The sequence below is a fragment of the Cyrtonyx montezumae genome, unplaced genomic scaffold, assembly GCF_038088225.1.
Source record: "Cyrtonyx montezumae isolate F1298 unplaced genomic scaffold, pur_monq_1.0 scaffold_8, whole genome shotgun sequence".
NCBI lineage: Eukaryota > Metazoa > Chordata > Aves > Galliformes > Odontophoridae > Cyrtonyx > Cyrtonyx montezumae.
Window position 1 is genome coordinate 12,201,248 of NW_027072089.1, and position 27,724 is coordinate 12,228,971.

Here is a 27,724-nt window from a genome sequence, read left to right on the forward strand (position 1 = left end):
GAAGTCAAATCTCCCATATTTCATTAGGGAGAAGGTTATTCTTAATTTGCAGTTTTGGCTTTTGGGCTTACTTTTTGGGAACATTCTTGGTGATCTTACCTAGATACAGAAAATCAATAGGTGATAATGCTGTTATAAAACTGAATTCACTGTGCTCTCTAAATGTACTGCATGCTTTGCTGTAAAGCAGCGCTTCAATTATGTATCCAGATAATATAATTAAATCCTCACTGATGGAGTAAATGTAAGCATTTCTGAGTGTGCAAGTACTTACACACACTGCTGAGTTGTTCATGGCAAATGACCCTACAGAGAAAGGTAAAAGTAATGATGCTATGATATTGATTCCAGGCTGATTTTCCATCTTTAGATTGTGATCTGCTACAGTGCTGGGATGTGCTGTAAGGTTTAGAAGGAACCACCAACAAAACAAACTCCAAACAACATTGCTGTTGGTGACTGTTACTTTTTAGGTCAATTAAATAGCCAGGTTTTGTGTGAAGGATGCAAAAACAGAGTATACCTTTTTAAATAACTCCTGCGCATGGAATGGGGAATTTGTAAATACATTTAATTGAGACTATGTGATGTGTCCGTATTTAAGGAGAATTTCGTATTAATCAGACCACATTATCAAGAAATACACATAAGATGGTGATTTTACCATTTTATTTAAGTTGAAAACACCATTCTTTATACTTTACAACATGAAACTTTAAGAATTGAAAAAAAAATCAGAATATTTGTACCCCAGTTGTAATGCACTGGGAATGTCTTGTAAATGCAGTAGTTTCTTGTTATATTTTTTTGCATTTTTGCAGTTTCAAGTTCATTGTGGTTTCTCAGTAGCCTTTGTGGTTAAGCTTCCTCTGTGGGAAGATTTGTTATGTATGTTACAGAAAAAGCTACGCGTGTATGTATGGCTACAGAACTTCTGTTTTTGCAAAAGGACTGTCTTATTTCCCATTAGTTTTCCTTTAAAGGCTGACTTTAAAATGTCTTTAATAGTAATGCCTCCAGCTTACATAGGAAAAATGGTGACATTGATTGCCACCCATCTTCAAGTAACTGCTTGCTTTTATTACTGCATGTGTAATGAATTTGGAAGTAAATCCTCCATCATTTTTCTTCTGTGTGAAAATGTATTTTCCTTAGTTTGTGGAGAATCTGTAACAATGTAAAGTTCTAAACTGTATGATGTGTTGGTCCCATTTGTTAACACCCTCACTGTACTCAAATACTCTTCCCTGCACACTTTCATTTCACAAATACACAAACCCCAAGGTGTCGGGAGGGCATAATGACACTTTGTCCTTGTAGAACCTTGCTTCCTCAGAACAGATGACAGCAATAAATTTGTCTCAGTGCATTGTTTCATTGTGAACTAAGATTAAAGCTGAATGATAGCTAACTTTCATTTTGCTTTAGGGGTGGTCTTCTAGCCTTAGAGTGGCTGAGGCCTAGTTAAAGTCTAGGCTGAGGTTACTGGCAGGATAAATTTGGGACATTGGTGTTGTAAAAGCCTCTTCCATCTCTGGCTTCCATAGAGTCAGAAAATCTGGTTTAATAAACACAGAATATTTGTCTAAATATGAAATATGAAATAATTAAAAACAGAAGTTTGTCATGGAAAGGTGTTTAGATGCAGACATCTTCCAAGTGAAACAATTTAATGAAAATGTACATTTACTGTAAAGAAGATGTATTGGGGATGGCAGGGTAGACTTAGCTAATGTAAGATAATATATTGTCGAAAATATGTTTGTATTTGAAGGGCAGTACATTCCTGGCAATTATTACTTCTTATTTGGGGAAATTTCTATTTCTTTACAGCCAATTTAAACTAAGCAATGGTGGTAATAAGATTTCCCTTTCCCCTAATTATATAGATTGCAAATTCCATGGTAAGTACGTGGACAGGACCACCAGCCATGAAGTCACTCTTTACCCGAATGTTTTGCTGCAAGACTTGTCCAAACATTGTGAAGACCAACAACTTTATGAACTTTCAAAGCTACTTTCTGCAAAAGGTAAAAATTTATTTTTCCACTGAACTCCTTAAATTAAATGTCAAACTAGAAAATGTTCCTACAGGGGACAACTGCAGGAACGTGAATAACATCGTCTCACTTTACTGATTTGGTGAAAGTTGAAAATAACTGATTCTTTCCTATTTGGTATTCATTTCTTCCATCTTCATTAAGAAGTAATTAATAGAACTTCTTAGCATTTTTCTCTGGACAGCTGCAGTTAAATTAGCAATTTCTTCAAAAGACTGTAGTGTATATAACAATAAGATGTAAATACTTGAGTTAATGCTTAAATAGAATGAACTGTGCAGTAACAAAGCTAATCATCGAGATGCCTGGGGGGCTGGAGTACCCCTCCTACAAAGACATGATGAGGGAGCTGGGCTTGTCCTGGAAAAGAGAAGGCTGTGAGGAGACCCCATTGCAGTCTTCCAGTATTTAAAAGGGAATTATGAACAGGAGAAGAATCAACTTCCTACTTGAGTAGACAGTAGTAGGACAAATGGGAATGGTTTTAAGCTCAAGGAGGGAAAGTTTAGATTGGATATCAGGGCGAAGCTCTTTACAGGGGGAGCAGTGAGGTGCTGGAACATGCTGCCCAGAGAGGCTGTGGATGCTCCATCCCTGGAGCTGTTCAAGATCAGGTTGGATGGGGCCCTGAGCAACGTGGTGTAGTACCAGATGCCTGTGGCGGGGTTGGGAGGGGTTTGGAACTCGATGATCCTTGGGGTCCCTTCCAACCCTAGCCATTCTGTGATTCTGTGATCAGCTGTCTTCATTAATGACATTAATTTCATTATGTAAATAAAATCTTATAAACCTTAACTTAAATTGGTGGCCTTCTTAGTTCAAGAATTTTTTTTTGCATCCTTTCCACTCACTGTCAACATCATGCTGCTGCAACTTCTTTTCATGTTATGTGCTTTTTTTCCTGAGATGTATAGTTAGCAGTGTACAGAGAGTAACAATTACAACAAATCACAATGTTTTTCTCTAAAGGCTAACTTTGTAATTACTATATGATTGAGTTCTTAGTTCACTGATCACATATTGCTGATCAGAGAAAGCTTAGATTTTAAATTTTATTTCTCTATCCAGAACTGCTTTATCCTTCTCCCCACCATTCTGTATTTTGGACTGTCATTTGTTGTCTAGAAATGTCTAGTGAGATTAATACCTATTTGTCTAATAATTCTTTAGGCACCACTGACTGTATTGGGTGTGTACCTCTTGACCATATATATATCAGGTATAGAAATCAGGTTCACACATAAACACTCAACTTGGATTTCAGATTCAGAATGAATATTCTCTGCTTCGTTATTTTCTATTTCTTACCTTTTAGATAGTGCCTTGAACTGAGTAATTTCTCACATGTGTAATTTTTTGTCTGCTCTGTAACTGATTATTAAGCAATAATCGCATTGCTTTTTGTACTGATAGGTATGTAACTTCTTTCAAGAAGAATTTAGATAAAATTTTCTCAGATATTTGCTTTTACAAATCTAGTAGCTTGTTTTCAGGGTATAGCTCTTCTCATGGCTGTCATTTCACTTATGTAAGATTGATATTATTATTAATTTTATTACACAGACTATGCCGGTTGCCATGGCCCTTCTGAGAGATGTTCACAACCTCTGTCCTAAGGAGGTTTTAATGTTTATTTTGGATTTGATCAAGTATAATGATAACAGGAAGAATAAGGTAAAGAATGTGTTTATTTTACTCTCTCACTTCTTTGTTGAAAAATCTGAAAGTTAATACACTGTATGATGTATTATGCCACTAATGTAAATACCTAGCTGGAAGAGTTGATAAAAGGTGATGCCTGTCTTCATTTGGACACATACTTTACTTGCTTTGTTCTTTTTCATTAAGGTCTATTTTTTTCCCTTTCCTTCTTTTTTTTTTTTTTTTGTTTTTTTGAGAAAATATGTGTGAAGGTTAATGTTTTCTGCATAAACGTAGCATGTGCAGTTAAGCACGTTTTTCCTATTTGAGAAGAATGTCTAGAAGAGCAGGGAAATCTTTTATTAATGATATATACAGAACAGAATGACTTACATCTAGTTAAATAGAAGGTGAGGCTCAGTTTAGTGCTATTTCATAACTAAACTGAAGCCTCTGAATTGAAAGTACCATCTTAAGTTCCTTAGCACACAGAGCACACATAAAGGATGATCCTTTAAAATCCTAAGATGATAAGATGTTCTATCTCCCTAGCTTTCAAAGTCCACAATGGCTAGGATGATTCCAAAGTAATCTTTTGAATAGTTACCTGATGTTTAGTAAAACAAACATGAAGCCTCTTAAAACTTCACTTTCTAGTGTGTAGAAGCCAGGAGCATTGAAATGAGGGGATGATAGAAGGTGGAGAAGTAGAGTTCCAACATGAATGCAAACACCAATAGTCACAGGATGTGCTGAGTTGTACCAACATCTCTCTACCACCAAAGGAGATTTTCCAAATGTCCCTTGCAAGCATACATTTGAAACCTTCTCCAGTAACTGGCACTCTTTGGGCTTATTAAGCTAAATTAGCTAATATGCGAACTCAGTACTTCATTGTGCTGTTATAATTTTATTTCTGTACTCTTGCTGTTTAGTACATTGATGTGATTGGTAAATGCTGCAGCTAGCACGAGGATAGAGCTTGGAACTGTCAGCCCAGGAAAGGGAGCAAATGCAGAAGCAAGATTTTCCTTACTAAGCAGAAGTGAGGCATTAATTAGTTTGCCTCAGGAGTTCTTGAAGTGGCTGCTTACATAAACCCTCTGATTTTCAGGGATGTCAGGCAACCATTAACCTTGATAACCACTGAGTAGAGAGAGAGTCAAGTAGTTATATGTGCTTACATTTAGGAAGAATTACTTTCATTTCTAAATCTGGAAAATTTTTGATACCTGACCTTTCAATTTTTGTAAACCAGTGTATGACTATGAATATATTATATTCCAGAGTGAAGTTTAATTTAAGATAGTTCATGTGCTTGTTCAAACTCTCAAATCCATTTTTCAGAACAAATTTATTTAACTGCTTTGCTTTCTCAGTTTCTCATATGGTTTCTGTTCTAGGATCTTAATTCTGTAACAGTGCTTCAACATTACTTTTTAAGTAATGTTGTATTTTTGTTATTTCTCATATTTAAATGCTGTTGTTATCTAGTTTTCAGACAACTACTATCGTGCTGAGCTGATTGATGCCCTGGCTAACTCTGTGACTCCTGCAGTCAGCGTGAACAACGAAGTTCGAACACTGGATAACTTAAATCCCGACGTTCGACTTATTCTTGAGGAAATTACCCGTTTCCTAAACATGGAGAAGCTTCTTCCTAGCTACAGACATACCATTACAGTCAGGTGTGGTTTAATAATCCTTGAAACATAGAATGGCTTGGGTTGGAAGGGACCTCAAAGATCATCTTGTTCCAGTGTGTACTCTTCTGTACTTACTGAGATTTTTAGCTTATGTACCTTAGTCTTAAATGGCAAACTCTTTACAGTTTCCAAAAGTGGGTAGTGTAAGTTTGTCACAACTGCTCTGCTGTTCAAGATAAGTCTCTAGCAAGGTATACTATTAAGAGCAGACATAAATTGATCGTGCTTTTGCTTCTTTAATGAGAAATTTATGAAAGTTTTGTAAAAAGTATATCTGTAGAGCATACATCAGTAATCTGAGGGTTTTTTGTGCTTAACTACAGTTCTGTTCAAATCAATCTGAATGTAACGCTGAATTTTTCTTCAGCATTTCTGCTTAATTCAGTTACTCTCTGCCATGTGTCAGTACTATGAAAATAATTGTTAATTAGGCTGACTTCTTTCTAGAGAAAGACATCTTGATTATGAAGGAAATAACTCTAGAACTAATAACTATATATAACTACTTTGTGGCTGGCATTTTGGAAGCCTAATACAAGTTTCCTCTTTCTTCTCCTTCTAGCTGTTTAAAAGCTATTAGAGTGCTTCAAAAGAATGGTCATGTCCCAAGTGATCCTTCTCTCTTCAAGTCATACGCAGAATATGGGCACTTTATCGATGTCAGAATAGCAGCATTGGAGGCTGTTGTTGATTACACAAAAGGTACTTTTAGGTGTATTTTGACACTTTGTAACACTTGTGATATCGTAAAACATGTAACAATTACTTTGTTAATAGTAGGTTGAAGTGTGGTCCACCATGAGAGCTAAGGTTGATGCATTGATAAGAGAGGATGATAGTGCGAATGTTATGAAGATATGAGCATTGTTTCTCAGTGTTCTGTAGGTTGAACCAGACATCTGAAGTTTTGAAATACTGAGTAGACTGCATGATGAGTAGTGGTAAGGGATGCTGAGGGGTGCTGCCGATTTAACACCGTTTATAGTGGTTTAGTAGTCAGAGTTCTTGGTTTTGCTTTATCTCTATTTTTTTTTCATGTATGCATTTTATTACTATACATTTTAGAAACTTAAATTATTCTATTGATTATTGGATTATTCTACCTTGCCATTCACTATACATAGCCTATGTGAGATGTTTCTGTTTCATAGCATGATAAATATAGTTGACTATTGGAGATCTTTGGGGGGGGAGAATACTAAATAGCTTTCTTGAATGTCATTTTTAAGTTGAAATTCAATCCTGAGATATTTTCTAGAAAGAATTGGTAACTAATGATTTTCTTGTATAAAATTAAGTTAGTACTTGATTAGCCTGTTCACCTGAGTTATTCTTTCTGTTTAGCAGATGCTTGGCAGTTCTAGTTTCCTATCAATGTTAGCCAAATTTTTTAATACTTCCTCTGTGAGAAACTTAGTGATTGTAGACTTCTAATTGCCCTAATTCCCTAATTACTCTTCTAATTCTATTTGCTCTGATTTCATGTCTTAATCTTCAGTACAGTATAATTTGTTTTGCTTTTTGTATGTATTTTTTCACTTTTTATAGGGAGTTTGTTACTTTTAACCCTCTGCTGTTCTATCCAAAGACTAGGTAGACGTTGGAGATTGTAAGGTAATTTGCATCTTCCAGTGAATGTATCTGAAAGAATTCAGACTTGCCTTTACACATTGTAACCAAACCAAGCATAACTTCAAGGCATCACTGTCAGGCTTAGTTCTCTGTCTTGTATTTCATCAGTCATTGTGGATCCAAAACACACGGTATGTACCATTTGATTCCCCTGTGAGTGGTGCCCAGATAGAACTAAGAACTCTGTTGCTCTGTGCAGCACTCTTTCTGTTATGCTGCTTACTTTGTTCCTTCTTTCATAGAGTTAGTGGAAAGATTTGCCAGAAAATGGAAAGCTTACTCATCAGACTGCTTCCTTTAGAGTAATCTTCTCACTAATTCATCCCACCCTTTGGAAAGACAAACTGATAAAAATAATGTTTTCTTATTAAATTCTTGCCCTTTTATGGATGTAGTGGCTGACTTGGGTAGGAAAGCGCTTGTGTTAGAATCATAGAATCACTGAAGTTGGAAAAGACCTCCAAGATCATCTAGTCCAACCATCCACCTACCACCAATATTTCTGCACTAAACTTAGTCCCGTAGGACCACATCTAAATGATTCCTGAACATCTCCAGAGACAATGATTCAACCACCCCCCTGGGCAGCCTGTACCAGCGCCTGACCACTCTTTTCAAGAATTTTTTCCTAAGATTCAAACCAAACCTCACCTGACCCGACTTGAGGCCATTACCTCTTGTCCTATTGCTTGTTGTGAGTAAGAAGAGACTGACCCCTGCCTCACCACAACCTGTAACAAAGGTAGTTACAGAGTGCAGTAATGTCACCCGTGTCTCCTCCTGACTGAACAATCTCAGTTCCCTCAGCCACTTCTCATAAGACTTGTGCTTCAGACTCCTTATCAGCTTTGCTGTTGTTCTCTGGACATGGTCTTTCTTGTAGTGAGGGACCCAAATCTGAACACAGTACTCGAGGTGCTGCCTCACCAGTGCTGAGTACAGAATGATGATCACTTCCCTGCTCCTGCTGGCCATGCTGTTTCTTTCCACAAGCCAGGATGCCATTGGCCTTCTTGGTCACCTGGACACACTGCTGGCTCATGTCCAGCCAAGTGTTTGTCAACACCCCCAGATCTATTTCCTCAGCACAGTCTTACGGCCGCTCCTGCCCCAAGCCTGTGGTGTTGCATGCGTTTTTTTGTGGACAAAGTAAAGGACCGACCTGGCAGTTGGTCTTGTTGAATTTCATCCCATTGGCCTCAATCTGGCAATCCAACTTGTCCAGATCCTACTGTAGTGCCTTCCTAACCTCAGGTAGATCAGCACTTCCTCCCAACTTGGTGTCATCTGCATACTTACTGAGGGTGCACTCAATGCCCTTATCCAGGTCATTAGTAAAGATATGAAATGGGACAGTCCCCAGTACCAGCCCCTGGGGAACACCACTTGTGACCACACACCAGCTGGATTTGACTCCATTCACCACCACTCTCTGGGCCCAGCCCTCCAGCCAATTCTTTACACAGCAAAGAGTGTACTTGTTCAAGTCATGGGCTCCCAGCTTCTCCAGAAGAATACTGAGGGAGACAGTGTTAAAGACTTTACTGAAGACAGAGTAGGCTACGTCAATAGCCTTTCTCTCATTCTCCAGGTGAGTCACTTAATCATAGTCAACTCATCTCTTTAGATGAGGCTGATGAGGCAGGACCTTCCTTTCCTGACTGGGCCTAATCACCTGGTTGTCCTGCACGTGCAGTGTGATCTCACTCAAGGTGATCTGTTCCATAACTTTCCCTGGCTCCATGGTCAGGCTCACAGCCTGCCAATCCCCATATACGCCTTGCAACTCTTCATGTAGATGGGAGTCAGATTGAGAAGCTTCCTGTACTTTCAGACCTCTTTGGTTGACCAGAATCATTGATAAATGCTGGGTATTATGAAGTACTATATTACATCTTTAAAAGTGCTGATCAAAATGAGATGAATTGTAATTAAGGTAGAGTAAGTTGCTGAAAATACCAAAAAGTCAATATAATTCCTAATACAGCCTACTATCTTAACTGAGTATCATTGTTATTTCTCTAATACAAACTCAAATAAAACCAACCTTAGCCCTTGTTCCTGTTGTAGGACTAGGTACCTTTTGATGTAAAAGTAAATCTGAAAGCTCAGTGTGCTAATAAAATCCAGCTACCCATGTAGAAGTTAGAAGGGTTTGTCTGGTAAGGCCCAAAGTCTCTGGCTTTGGAAGAAGAAAGGATGGGCTGTCTTGTGCCAAGATGTCTGATTCTTGTCATTCCTGGTTACCTGGTTTCCAGTTCATACTGGATGTGAAACAGCAGCTATCAAATGCCTGTTGCTTGTGCCAAAGCTGCCTTTTTAGCAGTTTGTATAAAGGGAGCTGACCAATTTAGTTATTTCCATAAAAAGGAAAGTCTGTATTTTCTGGGGCAGTGTAGAACTCCCATGTTTTTCTATCAGCTCTCAGGGCAGAAATAGCACTGGGGTTTTTTTTTGTTCGGTTTTTTTTTTTTTTTAAGTTACTTTAAAAGAAATAATTTCTCCATGGAACAGAAGAAGTTGGGTTTTTTGCTGTTAATAGTTGGCTTTTTCTGAGACATGGTAACTCTAAAATTCTTGAGACAGCATATAAGGACTTGGGCAGTTGATCTAAACTTGAAGTGAAGATTGTATTAACATTTTTGAAGGGACCTTTTGATAGCTCAGGGATTAGCTGTTGCATATATAATACCAAGAAGTTGCATGTTCATAGGGTTAACAACAAACTGTTCTCAGTAAATATCTGCGACTACTCAATGGCACGAATGAAAATTTCAAGTATCATAGGTGCTCTGCTGTAAATGAGAAGCTGACATCGGGATAATAAGATTTATTTTCCTAAAGGTCAGATTAAATTTATCACTGTTCCCTAAAATGTCATGTTGCTGTACAAATTTGAGTATTTTAAAAGCATTAGTAGCAAAGCAAAGTCTAGCAGGCCTGCTTCATAAGGCAAATGTTAGAGAAGGCATACTTTATTTCAAGCACAAGAAGGTTTAGGAAACAAAAAAAGACTTCTCTTAAACACAAGAACTATTGTTTCTTGATTCTGTTATCCAGTACTGTCAGCCTAAAGGATTCATCTCTTAAGTATCTCATTCTCTTATCACGATCCATTTAAAAATCTTTTTTTTTTTTTCAGTTAAAATAATTTCAACTTTCTTATGATTATGATTTAATGTGTTTGCACATGTTCTGTTTTTCTTGCTGCTTGGTTATACAATGTTATTTTTCTTCCATGCAAAACAACTTCTGTATGCAGCATTCTATCTGCCTCTATTCCAAGCAAGATAGCTGCCAGAAAAAGCACTGTGCATGGAGTTGAGCACAAGCAGCCTCTAATCCATTCAAAGCATGTCCTGTGCTTTATAAATCTTTGTAAAGATTTCCCAGATTTTTAAGGCAAATCTGCAACTGTGGTCCTGGTCTGTTCAGATACATCATTCAGAATCAACCCAGACTGCCTAACTGTGGTCTAAGTGGTGCAGAAAACGAACTAGTAAATCCCGTTTGGAGGCAGAGGATAGCAGCCTGGTCTCTTCCCTCGTCAGTGTTCCCAGTCCTGTTGTGACTAGATTGCAGGAAGAACAGAGCTAACTTTCAAGCTGCCTGCTGAAGGCTGTTGAGCAAAGATGCATGTTTAAATAAGGCAATTTTTTCTTTTTGTCAGGCAGCATTTTCAAAGAAGCATGTGCTGATAAGACTCAAAATATATTTTAATTTCAGAATATACTGATTTTTAAAACCCAAGGAGTGCTACTGAGATGAGTATGCTTAGAGTTTTATGTAAGCCTTGTCATCTTCCTCTTTCTACCTGATTTATAGATAATAGTCACTGATTGTTTTATATAAGAATTGTCTATTCTGTCTCTGTGTGAAAAATAAAGTGTAGATTGTTGAAAGGATATTTGGATGTGTTGATACTGTGTGCTTCCTAAAGTAAAGAAGGCTGTTTTCTCAGTGATATGTATTACCAGCACTCTGATGACTAAGTTATGTGCTAATAATCAGAGTTGGTGGTTACTGAACAACTTAGGTGTGAAGGAGTTACGTGCCTATTTATATTTTGCTGTGAATTTGTTAAACTATGTAAAACACCTTTTACTTTGAATTTGCATTATAATTAATGGAATTTCTCTTTGGCTACAGTGATTCAAACCTCTCATGTGCTAGCTAATACAGGAAGCCATGACTATCTTGTACAAACTTCTATGTTTCTGTCCTTTTATAGCTAATTTATTTTATGATTTGCAGTTGATAGGAGCTATGAAGAACTACAGTGGCTGCTCACAATGGTTCAGAATGATCCTGTACCCTACATAAGGTTAGTGAGTGGGTGTTTTTACTGACACTGGAACAATATAAATTCTTGCTCTGGACTTGCTAGAGTAGATCCAATGTTTGATACTTTCACAAAAAAAAGGGTTGCATTTTGATGCTTCAGCAGTTGACACCTCAGAAGTTAATGTACATGGTTCTTATTCCTCCTTATTTTTGTCTTTTATGTTCTCCCTACTCTGGTGAATATCTGTTAGGCATGAAGTTAGACATCATTTCCTAATCATAAATGGTATATACAAGTCAAATGTTGCATATGGCAACAAGATACTGTGATATTTGTACAGTGGTTGTGACATAATACATATGATGCTTTGCCAGCCACAAGTGTAAAGCAATTGTTAGACTGTAGATGGGGTGAAAGGATAACATATGAAAATCAAATGTAACTTCTATTATTTCTTGTTTCAACTTCATTTTCAGCATTGAGTGATTGTATATTTTTGCACATTTATTATAAAGCTTTTAACATCCCAATTCATAATGATTCTTCTTCTGCAGCACTTTCTTTCTATGGCTAACACTGCAGCACTGTATTTCAGAGATGAGTAATATTGCTTTTTCTCTCATTTTAACTGATCTCTTAAAAAAATATAGCTGTAAGATCATCCTCTATTTTTTTTTCTGGCACTCTTGTTAATAAAAGTAGGTATGGAGGTGTAGCTGCAGTCCAGGAAGGAAACTTCATTTTGAGTTTCATTAAAGAGGATTTTGTTTAAATTTTGAAGAGTGCTATGAGAGCCTCTTCTGAAAAGAAGAAGAAAAAAAATTAGAACTGATAGAGTTTTCTTGTTCTAAATATATAACACAGCAAAGGGAAAGCTTCCTAAACAGAGAAAATAGTTAGAAGTGGAACTCAGTTATTGCCATTGATAAAATGTTTCTGAGGCTAGTTTTAAAGTTGAAAAGTCTATCTGCTTTCAGTTCAAGTGTATAAATACTGTTAGTAAATACAGTAAGCATGGAATTTTTATGCACCAATGCAACTTAAGAGCTGATAGTTTCCTTTTCCAGAAAGATGTGCAAGTCAATGGTTTTGTTTCTGTCAGTTTGCATCACAGTCATAAAAATGTAAACGTTTAAAAATCCATTGATGTCAGTATGAAAGCAGTTTGTTTGCCAGCCTAACTCCATCTTGTCAGCATGCAAAAAAGAATATGTGAATGGAATAATGCAGCCTACATTTTTGTACCTAACTGTTAAGAAATGATGTCTAGTAATAATGCAGCTTGCTATTTATTTTGCAATTATTTACTAATAAATCTGTCTGAGCTTATTGTGTATTTGAGAACCCTAGTTTGTAAGAACGTTGCAAACTTAACAGACTTTGTGTTCTTAATGTGTTTATTTGGATTTAATCAAAATCATCTTATTTTAGGCATAAGATTCTGGATATGCTGACTAAGAATCCACCTTTTACCAAGAACATGGAGTCCCCTTTATGTAACGAAGCTTTGGTAGATCAACTTTGGAAACTGATGAATTCAGGTTGGTTTTCATTGTTTTCGGTGTTGTAAGAACTGGAAAATTCAGTTTCTGCAGTTCTCTTTCACATACAACCTGAACTTACTTAGTGATGCAGGGTACTAGTGAACGTGTTTTTCATTATTTTCTTTAATTCTGTAGTGTGTTTGCATACACTTTATCATAAAATTCATCTTTGACCCAGATGTTCACATAAAATGCTTTCCCAAGTGATGCTGTATGTTTTTCCTTTTTCTTTACAGTTCGCTCCAGATAAGACAGTCTCTTTGCCCTGTTTTACCAAATTCTTAGAGAATATCAGAGGATATCATTTGTATGGATAATTTACTAGAACTTCTTAGAAGTTAATTGTGAACCTCAAGCTTAATTTGCCTTCTGTGATTAGGAAAGGTGCTAATGAGATTATCTCATGGTTTACACCTTCACCATTGACCTGTTTTTCATTACTGAAGCAGTTTTATCCAGACCTGACAAACTGCCCTTTAACATCTCTTATATTTCTACAGATTACATATAAACATTTATATAGGTTTTTTAGGTCATTGAAGGCTGTCTGTTCTCTGTGTATCTTTATTTTGAGTGTATAAGAGCTCACAGCAACACTCCAGGAGACTACCAGTAGTTCAGTTCTGAAGGATTTGCCAAGTGTCAGGCACAGAAAATAAACAGTTTTGATGTTCCCATCAAAGAGTTTGTTTTTCCTTTTTCTTAAGAGAAGAGAGTGTGCAATGTTTCTTACAACCATTACTTCTTTTCACAAGAAACAAGCAGGGTATACATTCTTATTATGATTCATAAGACTTAAAACTACTTAAATTTCTATGTATTGAGATGACATAATGTTTCAATTTATTTTCTCTAAGGCATAACTTTCAGCATTCCAGGGTGTCCAGAAAGGTATTTGTTAATGTGAGGCAAGCTAGTTGCCAGGTTTGAAACTGTATTATTCTAGAATCATGAGTTGCTTTCATTTGAAGTAGGCAAGTAATAGAAAATTCACTTTGTTATACGTAGATTTAGTCTTCATTGTGAAGTGCTATCAGTTTAATGGAGGTTGCTATTTCCAGTGATTGCTGAGAAATACAGCCACCATTTCTATTTGATCTTAATTTTTCTGCTGGAACAGGAGAGAGATTCTGAAAGGGAATTCATCCTATTTTGAGAAGCTTTAGTTTGAGAAGTTGAGCAAATTATTTAATATTAAAATACTAGAATAGTTTTAACATTAGTATTTGTGAACCTGTCATTGTCTGGGGAGTATTTTAATGTTAGAGGTGTCCAAATTAATATTCTTGTTGCTTTCTTCTTACCCAACTATTCATGAAACTTAGAAGGGTTTCTTGTACCTGGGTTAAATGTGTGTACAACTAAGCTTACTCAAAACACTGTTTAGTCCAATGAAACTTGGTATTTACAGGGATAGTTCTTACTGTTTTATTTTTTGCTGTCTTGAACAGCCACATTAACATGGCAGTTGGCACATCTGTGTCTTGTTTACCAGATATAGTTCTATTCCTGCCATGGAACAGTATGTCCAATAAACTTGCAGTCAGTAAAGAGCTGGGCTGTGTTAGTACCAGAATCACTGTTTGCAGCATTGCACCAGATGCTACTTTCTGTTCTAATTGGTGCCAAACGTGCTTTGACCATTTGTGTATGAAGATATAAAAGGAGTACAGAGCCTGTAGTGAAAAATAAATCAATGAAGCAGTGCATCTCTTAATTTGAATAGAAATAGAAGCATTGAATATCCAGTGGAGTAAATGACATGATAGTCACTGCAGTCATTAGACAATAAAAAGGAAGTTTACGTGTTGCTGGTTTGTGCTTTCTTATCAGTGTGGAATTTCATGGAATACATAGGCAGTTGTGTATAAATCTAGTGACGTGTGAGATCAATTTGATTACAAAATGTTCTATTTAACTGTCAAATAGTAAAACCTAAAGAGAAACTTGAAAAATAAAAGCATTTTATCCTTCTTTATTTTATTGAAAGCACTTAGTTTCCTAGCTGAATGTTGAATCTTGTCCTACTAAACACATTCAGCTTATAGCTTACCACTTTCATTTAAAACCGCATCTAGCAGATGAGCTAGAATAAAGAAAGAGGCAGGAGTAATGAGGGAGATGTGTCTTGGGCACTGAAGATGTACATACTTTGGTGTATCCAGCTTGCTAAACTGTCTTCCTTGCAGCACTGGTGAAGATTGTATCTTATATTAACAGTGATCTCTTCTGGATTTTAGGAACTTCGCATGACTGGAGATTACGATGTGGTGCTGTAGATCTCTATTTCACACTTTTTGGCCTCAGCAGACCTTCGTGTTTACCACTACCAGAGCTTGGACTTGTTCTTAATCTGAAAGAAAAGAAAGCTGTGCTTAATCCAACGATTATCCCCGAATCAGTGGCAAATAATCAGGAACCTGTGAATACCACTAACAATCATGGACAGCCAGTAGTATTTCAGAACACCGTAAGCATAAACCAGCTGCATACTTCATTCAGCTGGCTTTAAGTCAATGCATTGGTTACTGATGTCATTTTGTATCGTGCTCAAGCTGTCTTTGCACCTTGTTTCTCTTCATTCCTTCCATTTAAAAAGCTGGCACATTCCATACCTCTTGAATTAACTGTTTTGCATAAAATATGCAAACCTCTTGTCTTTTTTCACCTCTCATCATTTGTATTCTTTGTCAAACTATATTTTTACCTTATTGTTTATGAGATATGAAGTGGTTCACAGAAATGTTTGATGCTGTTATGAATTTTTTTTATTAGACTAAGAATATTGCTTTTAAGCAAGTTACATAGTTTTCCCAAACAAAAGCTTTTATCAGAAATTCTGTTGTGTCTTAAAATACATAGATACACCTCTTTTTAAACAACTTTAAGAGATAGAAAGTTGGAACTTTAGTTCTTCTTTGAACACTTGAAACTGCCAACTTAGTGCTGTGCTCTGTAGGATTTGTAACAACTTCAGAAAAGCTGTATATATTCAGTTTGATATCTTCCTGCCTTTCAGTCCTAACACTCAGTCCATGATGTAGCTAGAAAATGGATCTCACAAGCTATTCAAGTTGCCTCTGCTGTAAGACTAAGGCTTGTTGTGGGCCAAAGTTGATTAGGAGACAAAAATCTCAATGTATATGGAAATAATAAGTAATTTTCTTAACAGTTTCAAATTACTGTTTGTTAGCACAAAACTGCTTTTTCCACTCTTTTGAATGGGATTTTTTACTATTGGTATTTCACAATTATCAATCCTGTAGTTAATGTCTAAAATCACTTTTATTCAGAAGCATACTGTGTGCAAATTATCATAGTACTATGCTAGCTATTTCCAGTAGGGGGAGAAAATGATGATGGAGTCATACCTTTACCTTTTGTAGAGCGTGTAGTAAGTCTTAAGTTATTACACAGTGACATCAGAATTAAATAACAGGACATTTTGTTGCCAGATTTTAGATTGCAGTTCGGTGAACATCCAAAATTTCTTTAGGAGTCAGTCTGTCTTGATGGGGGGAAAAAGAAATTCCTCTCAACTCTTTGTCTTGTACTTTCCCACAGTACAGTTGTTGCTGCATAATGAGCTGGATCAGGAGATGATCTGGTTGAAAAGTACTTTATGAATAGATACTACCTGCTGAATTTGTTCCTTAGTCCAGTTCATCATGCACTTATACAAATGCCTGTGGTGGCCCAGGACAGAAGCGTGTGAGAAAGGGGAAGAGGCTCCTTTGAGTATCACTGCTGGCTTAAACTGAAAACAGTGCATTAGTGTAAGCCTCAGATCACGCTTGATCCCTTGTGTCTTTTCCTTAGCCTCATCTCCAGTCTCCCGCTTCACACAGATGATCATTTTAACACACCTAGAATCGAGTTTCATCACTGAAAAAGAACAAAGCAGTAACATAAAACAAAGACTCTCTCTTGCATCTGTCCAAGTTTACTCTGAAGTATTTCACAGCGTCTGATGGGTTAAATAGTAAGGATGAAAAGAGGGAAATACTTATTAGAGGTAAAAAAAAAAAATTAAATTAAAATTAACAGGTGTTAGAATACATGAGACTGACTAGATTCCTTAAAGCAGTGTATTGTGTATATTCTGAGAGCACAAATGAGTTAAAATCAGTGCTGTTTTATCTTGAACATTATCCGCTTCATAAAACTGTTTCAATTGCTCAGGGCATGATTTTTTGGGGTACCCTATGTATAACAGAGGAAGTGAAGTTCATCTGAACAGCATGTGCCCTTTAGAGTCTATGCTATGGCTTTTATTCAGCTTTTAGTGGGCTTTTAATAATGCTTACTTCTATGGATACTTGCTTTTCATTCTCTATTTTGGGTATTAGAATTGTTGGCACACCTGTCTTCTGTTCTAATGACTACACGTCTAACTTATTAGACTCTGTTATTTTTATTTTCCTCTGACACTCATTCTGTTGTTGATCCTAGAAGTAATTAACAAAACAGTTTTGTTTTTTTTTTAATAAATCAAAAACTGGCAGGTTATAATTACTCATGCTGACTTGTATTCAACAAAGGAAGCATTAGTTTTTAAAGCAAATCAGAAGAATGTTTAGCAAAATCCCATGTGTGGATGAGAGGCTATCACAGCTTTTCAGCAGAGATTTGGAAAGAGGAGAGTCTACGAGGCACAGATTTATAGAAAGGCCATTCAGAAGCAGCGAATGTTGTTGCACACCAACAGTACCATGATTGTGAGGAGGGACAGAAAAGATGCCAATGCTAGATATGCAGAGGGAGCAGGAATAGAAGTAAAGAGAAACCATGTTTGTAGGAGAGGTTGGCACAAATCCATACAGGGTTTTGGAAAATACTTTTTGCCAGAACTACAGGGAAAACTTTGTTCAAATCACTCACTTATTCAGAAGTGCTTTCAGCTATCAGGTCTCTTTTAGGCTGAAACGTGGCTCTTGCTATCTTCTAATTTTGATCTTTTAATGCTGCTTCAGGAGGATGATCATCTTATTAAGGAAACAGCATCCAGCATTTCTGGTCATCAGCAGGGGGTGAAGAGGAAGGCTGATATGCCACTCGGGTCTCCATTGGAGCCAGGGCAAATACTAGAGAAGAATGAAGACAGTAAAGTCAAACTCAAAATCAGAGTAAGAAATGGAAATTCAACTTGCACAATATGCAGGGTATTCAGAGTAACAGCAGTGGCTTCTGCTGGCTTTCCTTAAAGCTGTGTTCAAACAAAAGACATGTTGTGTATATGTGTACTGTAGTTGTTACGCTTACTTTGGCAAAATCATTTCCCATCAGATACTTTATTGGCTGGCAAGAACTAAAGTTGACAGTTAATGTTCTTGTTCATACAGCTTCACAGTAAATTAGAAAGAAGGGTAGACATTGACGCTTTTTAATTTTATTGAATTTTTATTCCTTTGCAGTGGTAGATATCACTTCCTTTCCCTCTCACCCCCAGTTTACCTCAAAAGTAAAATATTCTAAAATTCGACACAGTGATATTCCTAAGAATTTATTATTAGCATCTACTTATTTTTTTCCCCCAATGTCTTAGTTCTCAAACTCTCAAGAGGAGGAGGAAATTGATATGGACACGGTTCATGACAGCCAAGCCTTTATTTACCATCATTTGAATATGTTGGAGAGACCATCAACACCAGGTATGAGTCAGTTTATTGTTAAATGATAACATAAAATTTTCAACTTAATCAGTTGTAGGTTTTTTTTGCTACTGCTTATTCTCATACATGTATTGTTGGTAAGTGTTAAATGTTAGCTGAACTCAAGAAAGTGTGTAGAGAGCGCACAAGAAATTTTTAGCTTCCAGTATGCTTGCAGATAACTTTGTACATGTGTATCTTTATACATATCTAAGTAAGGCAAGCACGCGTCAGATTTATAAGAGTAAAAAGTTAAGAGATGAATTAAATAGCAAAAATTGGGATAGGACCCCCTGAATACTTAGGTGAAACTTCACCATACTTGTGGTCTTAAGAAATAATAATGATAATGATTGTCTTTTGGAAAAAAACAGCAGTCTCTTTTTCTCTAGAAGCTTAATGTCTTAGCTTAATTTCACTAGTTGAAAATCATGTAAGCCTCAGAGTGCTTTGTAAAGTTGAGAAGACTGCATCTACAGATATATCATTTCTGCATCTTTTTGCTCTTACTGTTTCTCTCAATAACTTTGTCACAACACATTTGACTAAACTACTTATTAAAAATACGTTTCTTAAAAACCTTAAGGCAGGCTGTGAACTTTGTTGATAGCTTCTGCCTTTTCTTTGCCTGTCACAACTTACCACACAATGATCTTTGTTTCTCAGAATCTTTTAACTGTGTTTTTAAGTTCGGTGACCAAGTGCAGCAGTGGAGCTAAGCTGAGGTACAGTGATTGTGTAACTGTCTTCCAAGATCTTGGGTAGTACACAGCCTGGACTAGGTGTTACAGCTTTCAGATTGCAGTCCCTGCAGTGTGTAAAAGTTGGATGTTTGATCCTAGGAGTAGGATTCAGAATGATTACTCTCTCACTTGTTTTTCTGTTTTAATCCAGTGATTGTCTAACATAAACGACACACAAAAAAAAAAACCTTAGCAGTGAGATCTGGAACATTAGTTCCTTGGTTCTGTGCTCCGTGTCCTTAGCTATGCTGACAAGTGACCTCATCCGCATCCCCTGTGAGCTGAGTGTTTCTGGCTTTTTAGAGGCCTTGTTTTAGAGAAGAGCTAATGGATGTTGTGCACAAAGTATCCTGCTGAGGCTGGTGCCTAGGGTGCTGGCCGGGAATGTGGAAGCTGTAGGTTCATACTCCCTTTGGGCATAGAACTTACGCTGTACTTCCCTAGCAGATGCTCTAGCCACTAAGGTTTGTTTTTTAATAAAAGGTAACTGCTGTCATTGCTCAGCTAACAAATTAAGTTCATATGGGGACATAAAACACAGGGAGGTCTAGTTTCTGGATTCCAGATGACCTTTAGTTAATGTGTGCCTGTACAGCCAGTTCCACCAGGATGGATTTTCTGATAGATACGTGGAGTAGCAATGCTCACAACTTTCTGCCTGAGTCGTAGCCATCCTGGGAGAAAGAAGGAAAATGTACTGCCTCATGAACTTAGGAGCCTAATGCTGCACAACCTTTTTTTTAAACCTTTCAGAGCTGCTTTGAATTTTGTCCTTAGGGTTATGGACAGTCATTACATTTTCTGCTATGGCAAAGAATGACATATCCAGGGCACTGAAGCGTGAATCCACTGAGGATTAGTATTTATAACCCTTACGTGATATTTTGCAGCAGATTTACTAGACTTACACACTCTATGGAATATAAAGTCATAAACAGATCTCAGCCAAGTGCTTCACAAATAGGACTTACGGGACCCTCTGTCAACCAGCTCTGTGTCCCATGATCATTTCATATTAAGTTTGAGTTTTAACTCAGAATGGATAAGAAGTGCATCCCATTCACTGCTGCATTTGTAGACCCACAGCACATAGGAAAATCTGCTTTGAGTGTCACTTACATACCTTCTCACCTCTGCTGTTCAGGCATTTGGTATACTGCAGTACATTCTCTCATCTAAGTGACAAATGAGACAAATGCTGATTTTTTTTTTCATTTTAAATGAAAGCATTACTTTGAAAAACTTCAGATTAATTTCTTCTTTTGTGTGTGTGTGTTTTTGGCTTGTGTGCTTACAAACAGTTCCATTACAGATACTCCTTTCTTCTAAAAGTTCACCTGTTTCTTATTCGTATTCAACATTTTTCTTAGAAGCAGAGATGTATGAATTTCACACTGAGTAAATAAAGACAGTTCAATGTTTAGGAAATATACTGGTAGAGGAGGAGGGGGGAAATTTCAAACAGATGGGGAAAAATAAAAGCTTACATAAATAAGATAGAACACTTGTGCGTGAACGGTTTTACAGAGGAATTACGGATTGTATTCCCTGAGGACCTTTGAATTCTTAATTGTTTGCAGGCACAACAAAGGACTGGGGGTACACTTCAGCAAGTGATTATTGTGAAGCAGATCTATTCGGGTTCTGAAATGGTTTCAGGATTTTCTTACCAAATCTGTATGATGCTGTGTCTGCCTCAGTACTGTGACTCTTACTTGGAAAGCAGTGAGCAATTAGTCCATACTTAATTTTCATCTCACAGCTGTGGGTTATGTCCCCACATGTCACATGAAGTGTTAGCTCATCAGCCAAGCACATCCCGCGAGGAGCAGCTGCAAGGAGGAAGCTCGTGTTGGCTCTAAATGCTGTTATATCTGTGTATTCTGTTTTTACTTTCCTCACACTGCCCCTCCCTCCGAGTGATAACTTGGATTTGTTCAAGTTGATATAATCCCCGTAAAGCCAAGAAAATATTATTTATGTTTAAAAGCATTTTTTTTCCATGCGCTTCTGCATGTGGATATAAAAGGTTAAGTTACAGACCTGCTGCAAGGGCAGTAAAAGCAGCCTTGTACTACAGCACTTTCAGGATTATGGGTTTCAGTGCTATAATTACAGCAACTTTGTTCATACACGAAGTGACTTAAATTCTACTAAGGGTAACAGAGCTGTAGACTCTGATACTTATATGGGAATCTGATCATCTTGCAAGAAGTTATTAAACACAACTGTATTTTTCTGGCAGTTCACGACTCATGTCGTGTTGATTATTTTTTGAAGTACCAAAAAATTTCTAAATTTCTACACATTTCTAAAATGAAAACAGATTCTTATTTGCTACTAAATCATCAATAATAGCTGTAAAGTTCCCTACCCTGTCTTAAGATCAAAAGAGTTTCAAGACCGTATTTCTTATGTGCCGTAGATTTAACATCACATTTCAGGCTGTGAGGCGACTTGTTGTCGTCCATTGCTGACTTGTGTGAAATTAGATTAAGGGACACTTCTTTTATTTACTTCAGTATTTCACTCATCTCAAAGTGCAGTGCTACTTCCAAATTCTAGGAGTGGAGCAGTTAAATAATCACCTTTATGCACTGACACTGGCAGCCTTTGTCCAGGTCACATTCAGTGGGCTTTGGGAAGGCATCCTTTAATTCACAACTCACATCAGAAAAATCATGTGGCTATTCCATTTATCTATTCGGTGTTTTCCAGAATAATCACACTTGACATTTCCACTGCTAATCTTGCACATCACTGTTTTAACTTGTAGATGTACATGTCTGAAGTTTCAGGAAGTAATTATTTGGTCAGATTCAGTTGTTTCTGTTGAAATTGGAATAGAATACTGCTGTAAAAGTGTAGAGAGAAACTAGTGATTATACTTAACATGAACCTGTAGTGCGAATCACCACATATTAAGTACAGTAGTTAACAGAAGTTGAGGCTGAACCATAGAAAAAGTTGTTCTCTGCAGCTCAGCCATGTTATCAAAGTCAGCTATAAGAACACCTCATTACCTCAAAATTTAGACACTAGTCAGTGGCTTCCTGTCAAAAAGAGTTACCTAAACATTAGAATTACAGGTAACTGTGTCAACAGACTTCCTTTTCTTGGACGGAAAGCACAACTCTGACAATGATGGATTTTTGCTATGCTTTTTCAGGAGGAAAAGTTGTTTTAACTCTTCTGTTTAACTGCCCTTAATAGCTTAAAATATTAACATAGTATCTGTGTGATAGTATCTAACATACGTATGTTGACTTTACTACCTAAAATATAACTGCTTCCAAACTGGTAACACAAGTTTGGAGGTTCTGTGGCTAATTTTGCCTCACTGAAATAGCACATGGTTAATTTTGTGCTTCACAGGAGAGGGTGTTTTCAAGGGCTTTATGTTAAAGTGCATGAAAGCAGCTTTAATATGAATATAAGCCTTGCAGAGAAAGAAGGTGGATTAAGGCTGAATTTTCAAGTGAGCGGACATAATTTAAATATGCTTTTTTTTTGTACATTTTCTAGAATATTAGAGTAAACATGGTAAAATACCACCAGAGTCAGCCTACTGTCTTAATGTAAGGACAAAGCAGTATGGTTTTAGAGTCAAATGGGGAAGCTAGTTAAACAGTCATTAGTTATAAAGGTATTTTACGTAGGCTTGTTTTTCAGTACTTTAGCAGAGGCTAGCCTTTTTGGCATAGGCATAACAAGTTATGTATCTGGTTATAAATCTAATTTAAAATTGCATGAAGTCAAGTGGATCTGTAAATTGGAAGTAGTTATAATTTTTATATCAGAACCAATCCAACTGCTTTGTTTAGCACAGCCTCAGAAAACATTTCTTTAACTAGACCTCTCCTTCTCACTTGAAATCTCAGCTTTACAGTAGAGTCTCAGCGTTACAGTACGGTCATTAAAAAAGCACTCTACTAGGCACAGTGGATAAGTTTTTCCAGTGATGCATGATTTGAAAATCATGCTTCTTAAGACAAAATGCTTAAACACAGAAGCTTGGGGCTGCGTACATTTCGTGATTTCTCAGTATGCACAATTCAAGAGATACATGGACTAGGCATGAAATTAAAAATGGTGATGGTTGTTTCCAGAGCAATTCTGAAATGAAAAGTAGAAATAAGGATAAACAAGGTATTTGTCAAAATAGTTTCTGAAGACTTTTCAGCATTTTTAGTCTTAGCTCTTTAGAACAAACATCGGCCAAAGCTGCAATCCAACTGCTAGGCAGAGTGCATGATTTTTCTCATTAGAAAGCTTTCTTTGGGTTCTGGGAGAGACATATTAAGTGTTAGCATACTTGTGTTGATGTCACCTTCTTCCCAGAGGTGGTCGGTGTCAGGTTCTGGAACACCAGGCTGTCCTCAGCCAGAACAGTGGACCCATGGGCCTTACCCTTTCCTGTGATTTGCGGAGTTAATTTCTTCTTCAGTGACATTTGAATAAATCAGGGTGCCAACTGGATCATTTTTAACAAGTGTCAATTTGGAAAAGTCGTACTTAAGCCAGCAGTTGTAAATAGATTGTAGATGCAAAGAAACACAGACTGTAAGTCTGTGGTGTCCCACCCTCTTCACACACAATCAGAAATATAGGAGAGGCCAGTTGGAAGATCTCATGGAAGTTTGTTGCCATGTTCAAGTCTCAGGTTATATTTTACCAAATTGTAAAAGTCCAATATAAAGCAATATAGCTAAAAAGCTCCACCCAATGATGCTGTTCATGCACTGATGGTTCTTGAAAAAACAAAACAAAACAAAACAAAAAAAAACTGAAGAAACAGCATTGCCCTACATAGTTGATGGGCAGGATATTGTAATTACCTGACAGCAAGTGTTTATTCATGGCAGAAAATATTGCATAAAGTGTATCAAGATCCAGAACCCTTTCATCCTCAAACTAAACCATGAGGTCTGCTTTTATATTTTATTCTCTCTCACAATATCTCCAGCATGTGTATCATTCCATGTGACAAGGTGTGCACCAAGTTTCTGATCTCTTCCTCTACGGGAGGGTAATCCTGTCTAATTTTAAACAACTACGAAGCTCACTGGAACAGAGAAAAGCTAATAATTACATTGGAATATCTACATTCAAAACAGAAGGAGATCCAAGTGGACAGACACATGTACTGCATTCTTTTCTCAGGAATGCTACTAACCACTTCAGAAATGAGCTCCTGGGCCTGCCCTCTCCTATTATTTGAGAAAGGCGGGTTCCCATCCCGCTGCCTGCGCCAGGAGGAAGTGGGTTCCCTGCAGGAAGAGGGAGTATTTCATGGCTCCTTGCAGCAGCCTCGCTCCTGGTGATACAAGAGTGGTTTTAATGCCCTTAGAGCAACTCTGTTCAGCCTTGCTTTCCTGCTTTGGAATGGATATTAGTTAAAAGGAAATTAAAATGGAGTATTCTGCAAGCGTAATGCTAGTCTCGTTACAGAATGAATTTGACAGGCACAAAACTGTAAAGTCTCTTATAGAGCATATTACAGGCAGCAGAGTTCAGCAGTCTGTATGCATCCATTTGGAGCCAGCTCCCAGGATCAGTGTACTGGTATCGGTGTATATCAGGGCTGCCCGGGCAGGTGGTGGGGTCACCATCCCTCGAGGCCTTTAAGGAAAGGGGAGACATAGTACTTAGGGACATGATTCAGTGGACAACGTTGGTGGTGGGTGGATGGTTGGACTAGATGATCTTAGAGGTCTTCTCCAACCTATGATTCTATTTGATTCCCTATTTCAAAGCACTCTTTAAAATAGGAAGACATTTTCCAGGTAGCTTGCATTTTTGCATGGTAAATTTCAGCTCTCATTGACCTCACTTGAAGATGTGTGTGTACTTCCTACTGGTTCAGTACTACTACAGTAAGGGGTTCTATGTTTGCACATTGGAATGGTGACGTAGATCTGATTTAATAATTGAGAACTTCTTCTGTTTGAAATGTTAACCTCGTTGTGTCAATGTTCTTTGTTCAGGCAAAGAGCAGTCTTCGGGGGAGGTGACCATGCACCCTGTCTCAGCAGCTCCTCTCTCTGTGTTCAGCAAAGAGTCCAACTCCTCAAAACACAGTGACCACCATCACCATCACCACCACGAGCACAAGAAGAAGAAGAAGAAACACAAGCATAAACATAAGCATAAACATAAACATGACAGTAAAGAAAAGGAAAAGGATCCCTTTGCTTTCTCTAACAGTCCAGCCAGTGCACGGTCCATCCGTTCCCCATCACTTTCAGACTGACACCGACGGCTTCTCTGGAGTTCAACTTGCAGTGTTCTCTGAATGCTTACAAGGATGTAAATAACTGTAGCATCTATTTTTTTTTCTTTTAATGGAAATAGGAATACGTGCGTTGCCTCAGCAGTTCAGGAGCTCTGCCACTGCTTCCATTCGCATGTGCGGTTGTTGGAATAATCAGATTCAAACAATGTCATTGAGTCATTTTATATCTCTCTCTTCTCCACACCTCCCACTCTTTTTTTTCCATTTTAAACAAAGAAAACAACCCTTTTTGTAAGCACCCCACGTCCACTGGCAACTCCCTGCACATCATGCTGACCGTGTGTACTGCCAGAATCAATTATGTTTTAATCCTTTGAAGAACATTATGAGGACGAGTATATTTTAAACAGAAGCCACTTGCCAGACTCTGGTGAAGAGCTGTTTCCAGCGTAGCACTGTATAACCAAGCATAGACCTCCTGGGAAGGCAAAGTTCTGTAGTCTTCAGTTGAGCTGTTTCTTGCTTTAACTATTGCAATGTAATGCCTAAATTTTGGGAACAGTGTGTAGAACAACTCCCTTGTTCAGATACTAAAACTCTCAAGAGAATCTTCTGAGCTGCTTTTGAACTGCCGGTATTTATTACGGACACGAACATTCGACATTCTGCAATTATGTTTTGGTAATTTCAGCAGAAAGCTTCGTGCCTGTCTTGTCTTGTAATTAGGCTTTTAATAATGCAATAAAGTTTGCGTATTATTTCGACAGAGGCAGAATGCTCTTCAAGCTCGACATTGGAATATGCTTTTGAAAGATATCTTTGTTAAAACTGAAAATATTTTTGGAAAGCTTAAGAATTAAAAGGTTAAAATATATTTCCTCCTTGGGAAAGGTGTTTTCTTGGCAACATTCTGCAGCATCGCCTCGTGAACGCACGGCAGCAGCGTGTGCTGAGGTGAGCCGGGGTCTGGGGCTCGAAATGACAGGCACGTTCAGATCTGTTTGGCTGTGTTTTACACAGTGTATTATTTAAAAACTGAAGTCTTCAGAAGTTTTGCCGTTAGAGATGAATCATCTCTGCCACTTTCTAAACGCTCTCTTTATCTGTGTGTGGAGGCAAGGGTTTCATTCCCGTGTACTGGTTGACTGTTAGTGCCCATCTTTCGTACCACGTTTGGTTTCTGTAAGATGGTTGTGTGTGAGTGAGGTATTTTTGCCAGAATTTTTCCCATATTCCTGTGAGAATTTTGCTAGGGCAAAGGGGAGAGTTCAGCGGGGACCCACAGATTTTTTTAAAGCCATATTCTGTTTCATGGAAGTTAATAAATGCTTTTATATTGTATACCTGCTGCTGAATCCTGTACTTCTTGCAATAACAAGAACTGTAGAACCAAAAGATGATAGGTGCATTCTGTAAGACGTGTACACCGGTGCGCTCCTCAAGTGCCATATCCTTTTAATACCATGTGAGTAGTGCTGCTAGTTGTTGTACTCAGAGCATGTCCTAAAATACATTTGAGCTGGACTCGGCCCTGGTGGAGTGTGCTGCATTGGAGCCTTTCCATGCACAATGCACTGCCCACCTGCAGCCATGCAGGGCCCTTCGTGCTGGTGTAAGCCCTACTTGTTTCCATTTGCATCCTCTGTAGCCTGCAAAGCCTGCCAGCTCTTGCAGGCTGGATGAACTAGAGAGATGCAGCGTTGAAGAGCTCCAAGCATGGTTAGGATGAGGTACTGGGCACCTTTTGGGTGGGCTTATAGTGGGCGCTGTTCAGCTGACCAACTCTGCAGCCAGAGGGCTGTTCTGGTGGCATCATGAATTGTGAATCATAGGGAGAGGTTTGGGACGCTATAGTAATAGCTCAATGGAAATATTTTTAGCTATTTTTTTCCTTGGCTAAGGAGTGAGGTAAGAGTGCCAAAGGTGTTTGTGGGAGACCTGGGCTAATAAGCAATGAAAGGTGGCATTGTTTGGCAGAGCGAAGGCAGATGCGTTTATGTTTTAAAAATGAGGTCATGGCTAATTTAGGCTGGTGTTTCTGCTTCTGGAGGTGTGGATTTATAGCTTATACTGAAGGGAAACGTATTGTTTAGTGACACAGGCACGGAACTGGGAGCTGCCACGCAGTAATTCTCGCGTCATCTATTTGGCCGTACGGCTTCAAGTGAAGTATTTAATTTATGGTAAGGAAAAGCGGTGAAGACACAGTTACTAGCAGATGAGAGGA

At 37.8% G+C, this 27,724-nt stretch overlaps 1 protein-coding gene across 3 annotated transcripts in view; it reads left to right on the forward strand.

The window, feature by feature from the left end:
* TAF2 (TATA-box binding protein associated factor 2) overlaps window positions 1–25,653 on the forward strand; it is a 51,010-nt gene extending 25,357 nt beyond the window's left edge. For 2 of the 3 annotated variants that reach the window (XM_065753652.1, XM_065753653.1), the window contains exons 17-26: window positions 1,890–2,030; window positions 3,624–3,734; window positions 5,196–5,389; window positions 5,970–6,109; window positions 11,294–11,363; window positions 12,756–12,865; window positions 15,109–15,338; window positions 17,842–17,994; window positions 18,414–18,519; window positions 25,250–25,653. In XM_065753652.1, coding sequence (XP_065609724.1) covers window positions 1,890–2,030; window positions 3,624–3,734; window positions 5,196–5,389; window positions 5,970–6,109; window positions 11,294–11,363; window positions 12,756–12,865; window positions 15,109–15,338; window positions 17,842–17,994; window positions 18,414–18,519; window positions 25,250–25,515 — 1,521 coding nt within the window. In that variant the 3' untranslated portion in view covers window positions 25,516–25,653. The remainder of the gene's footprint in view (window positions 1–1,889; window positions 2,031–3,623; window positions 3,735–5,195; window positions 5,390–5,969; window positions 6,110–11,293; window positions 11,364–12,755; window positions 12,866–15,108; window positions 15,339–17,841; window positions 17,995–18,413; window positions 18,520–25,249) is intronic. The other variant, XM_065753654.1, reaches the window with a different exon arrangement.
* Window positions 25,654–27,724: the final 2,071 nt, after the last annotated feature.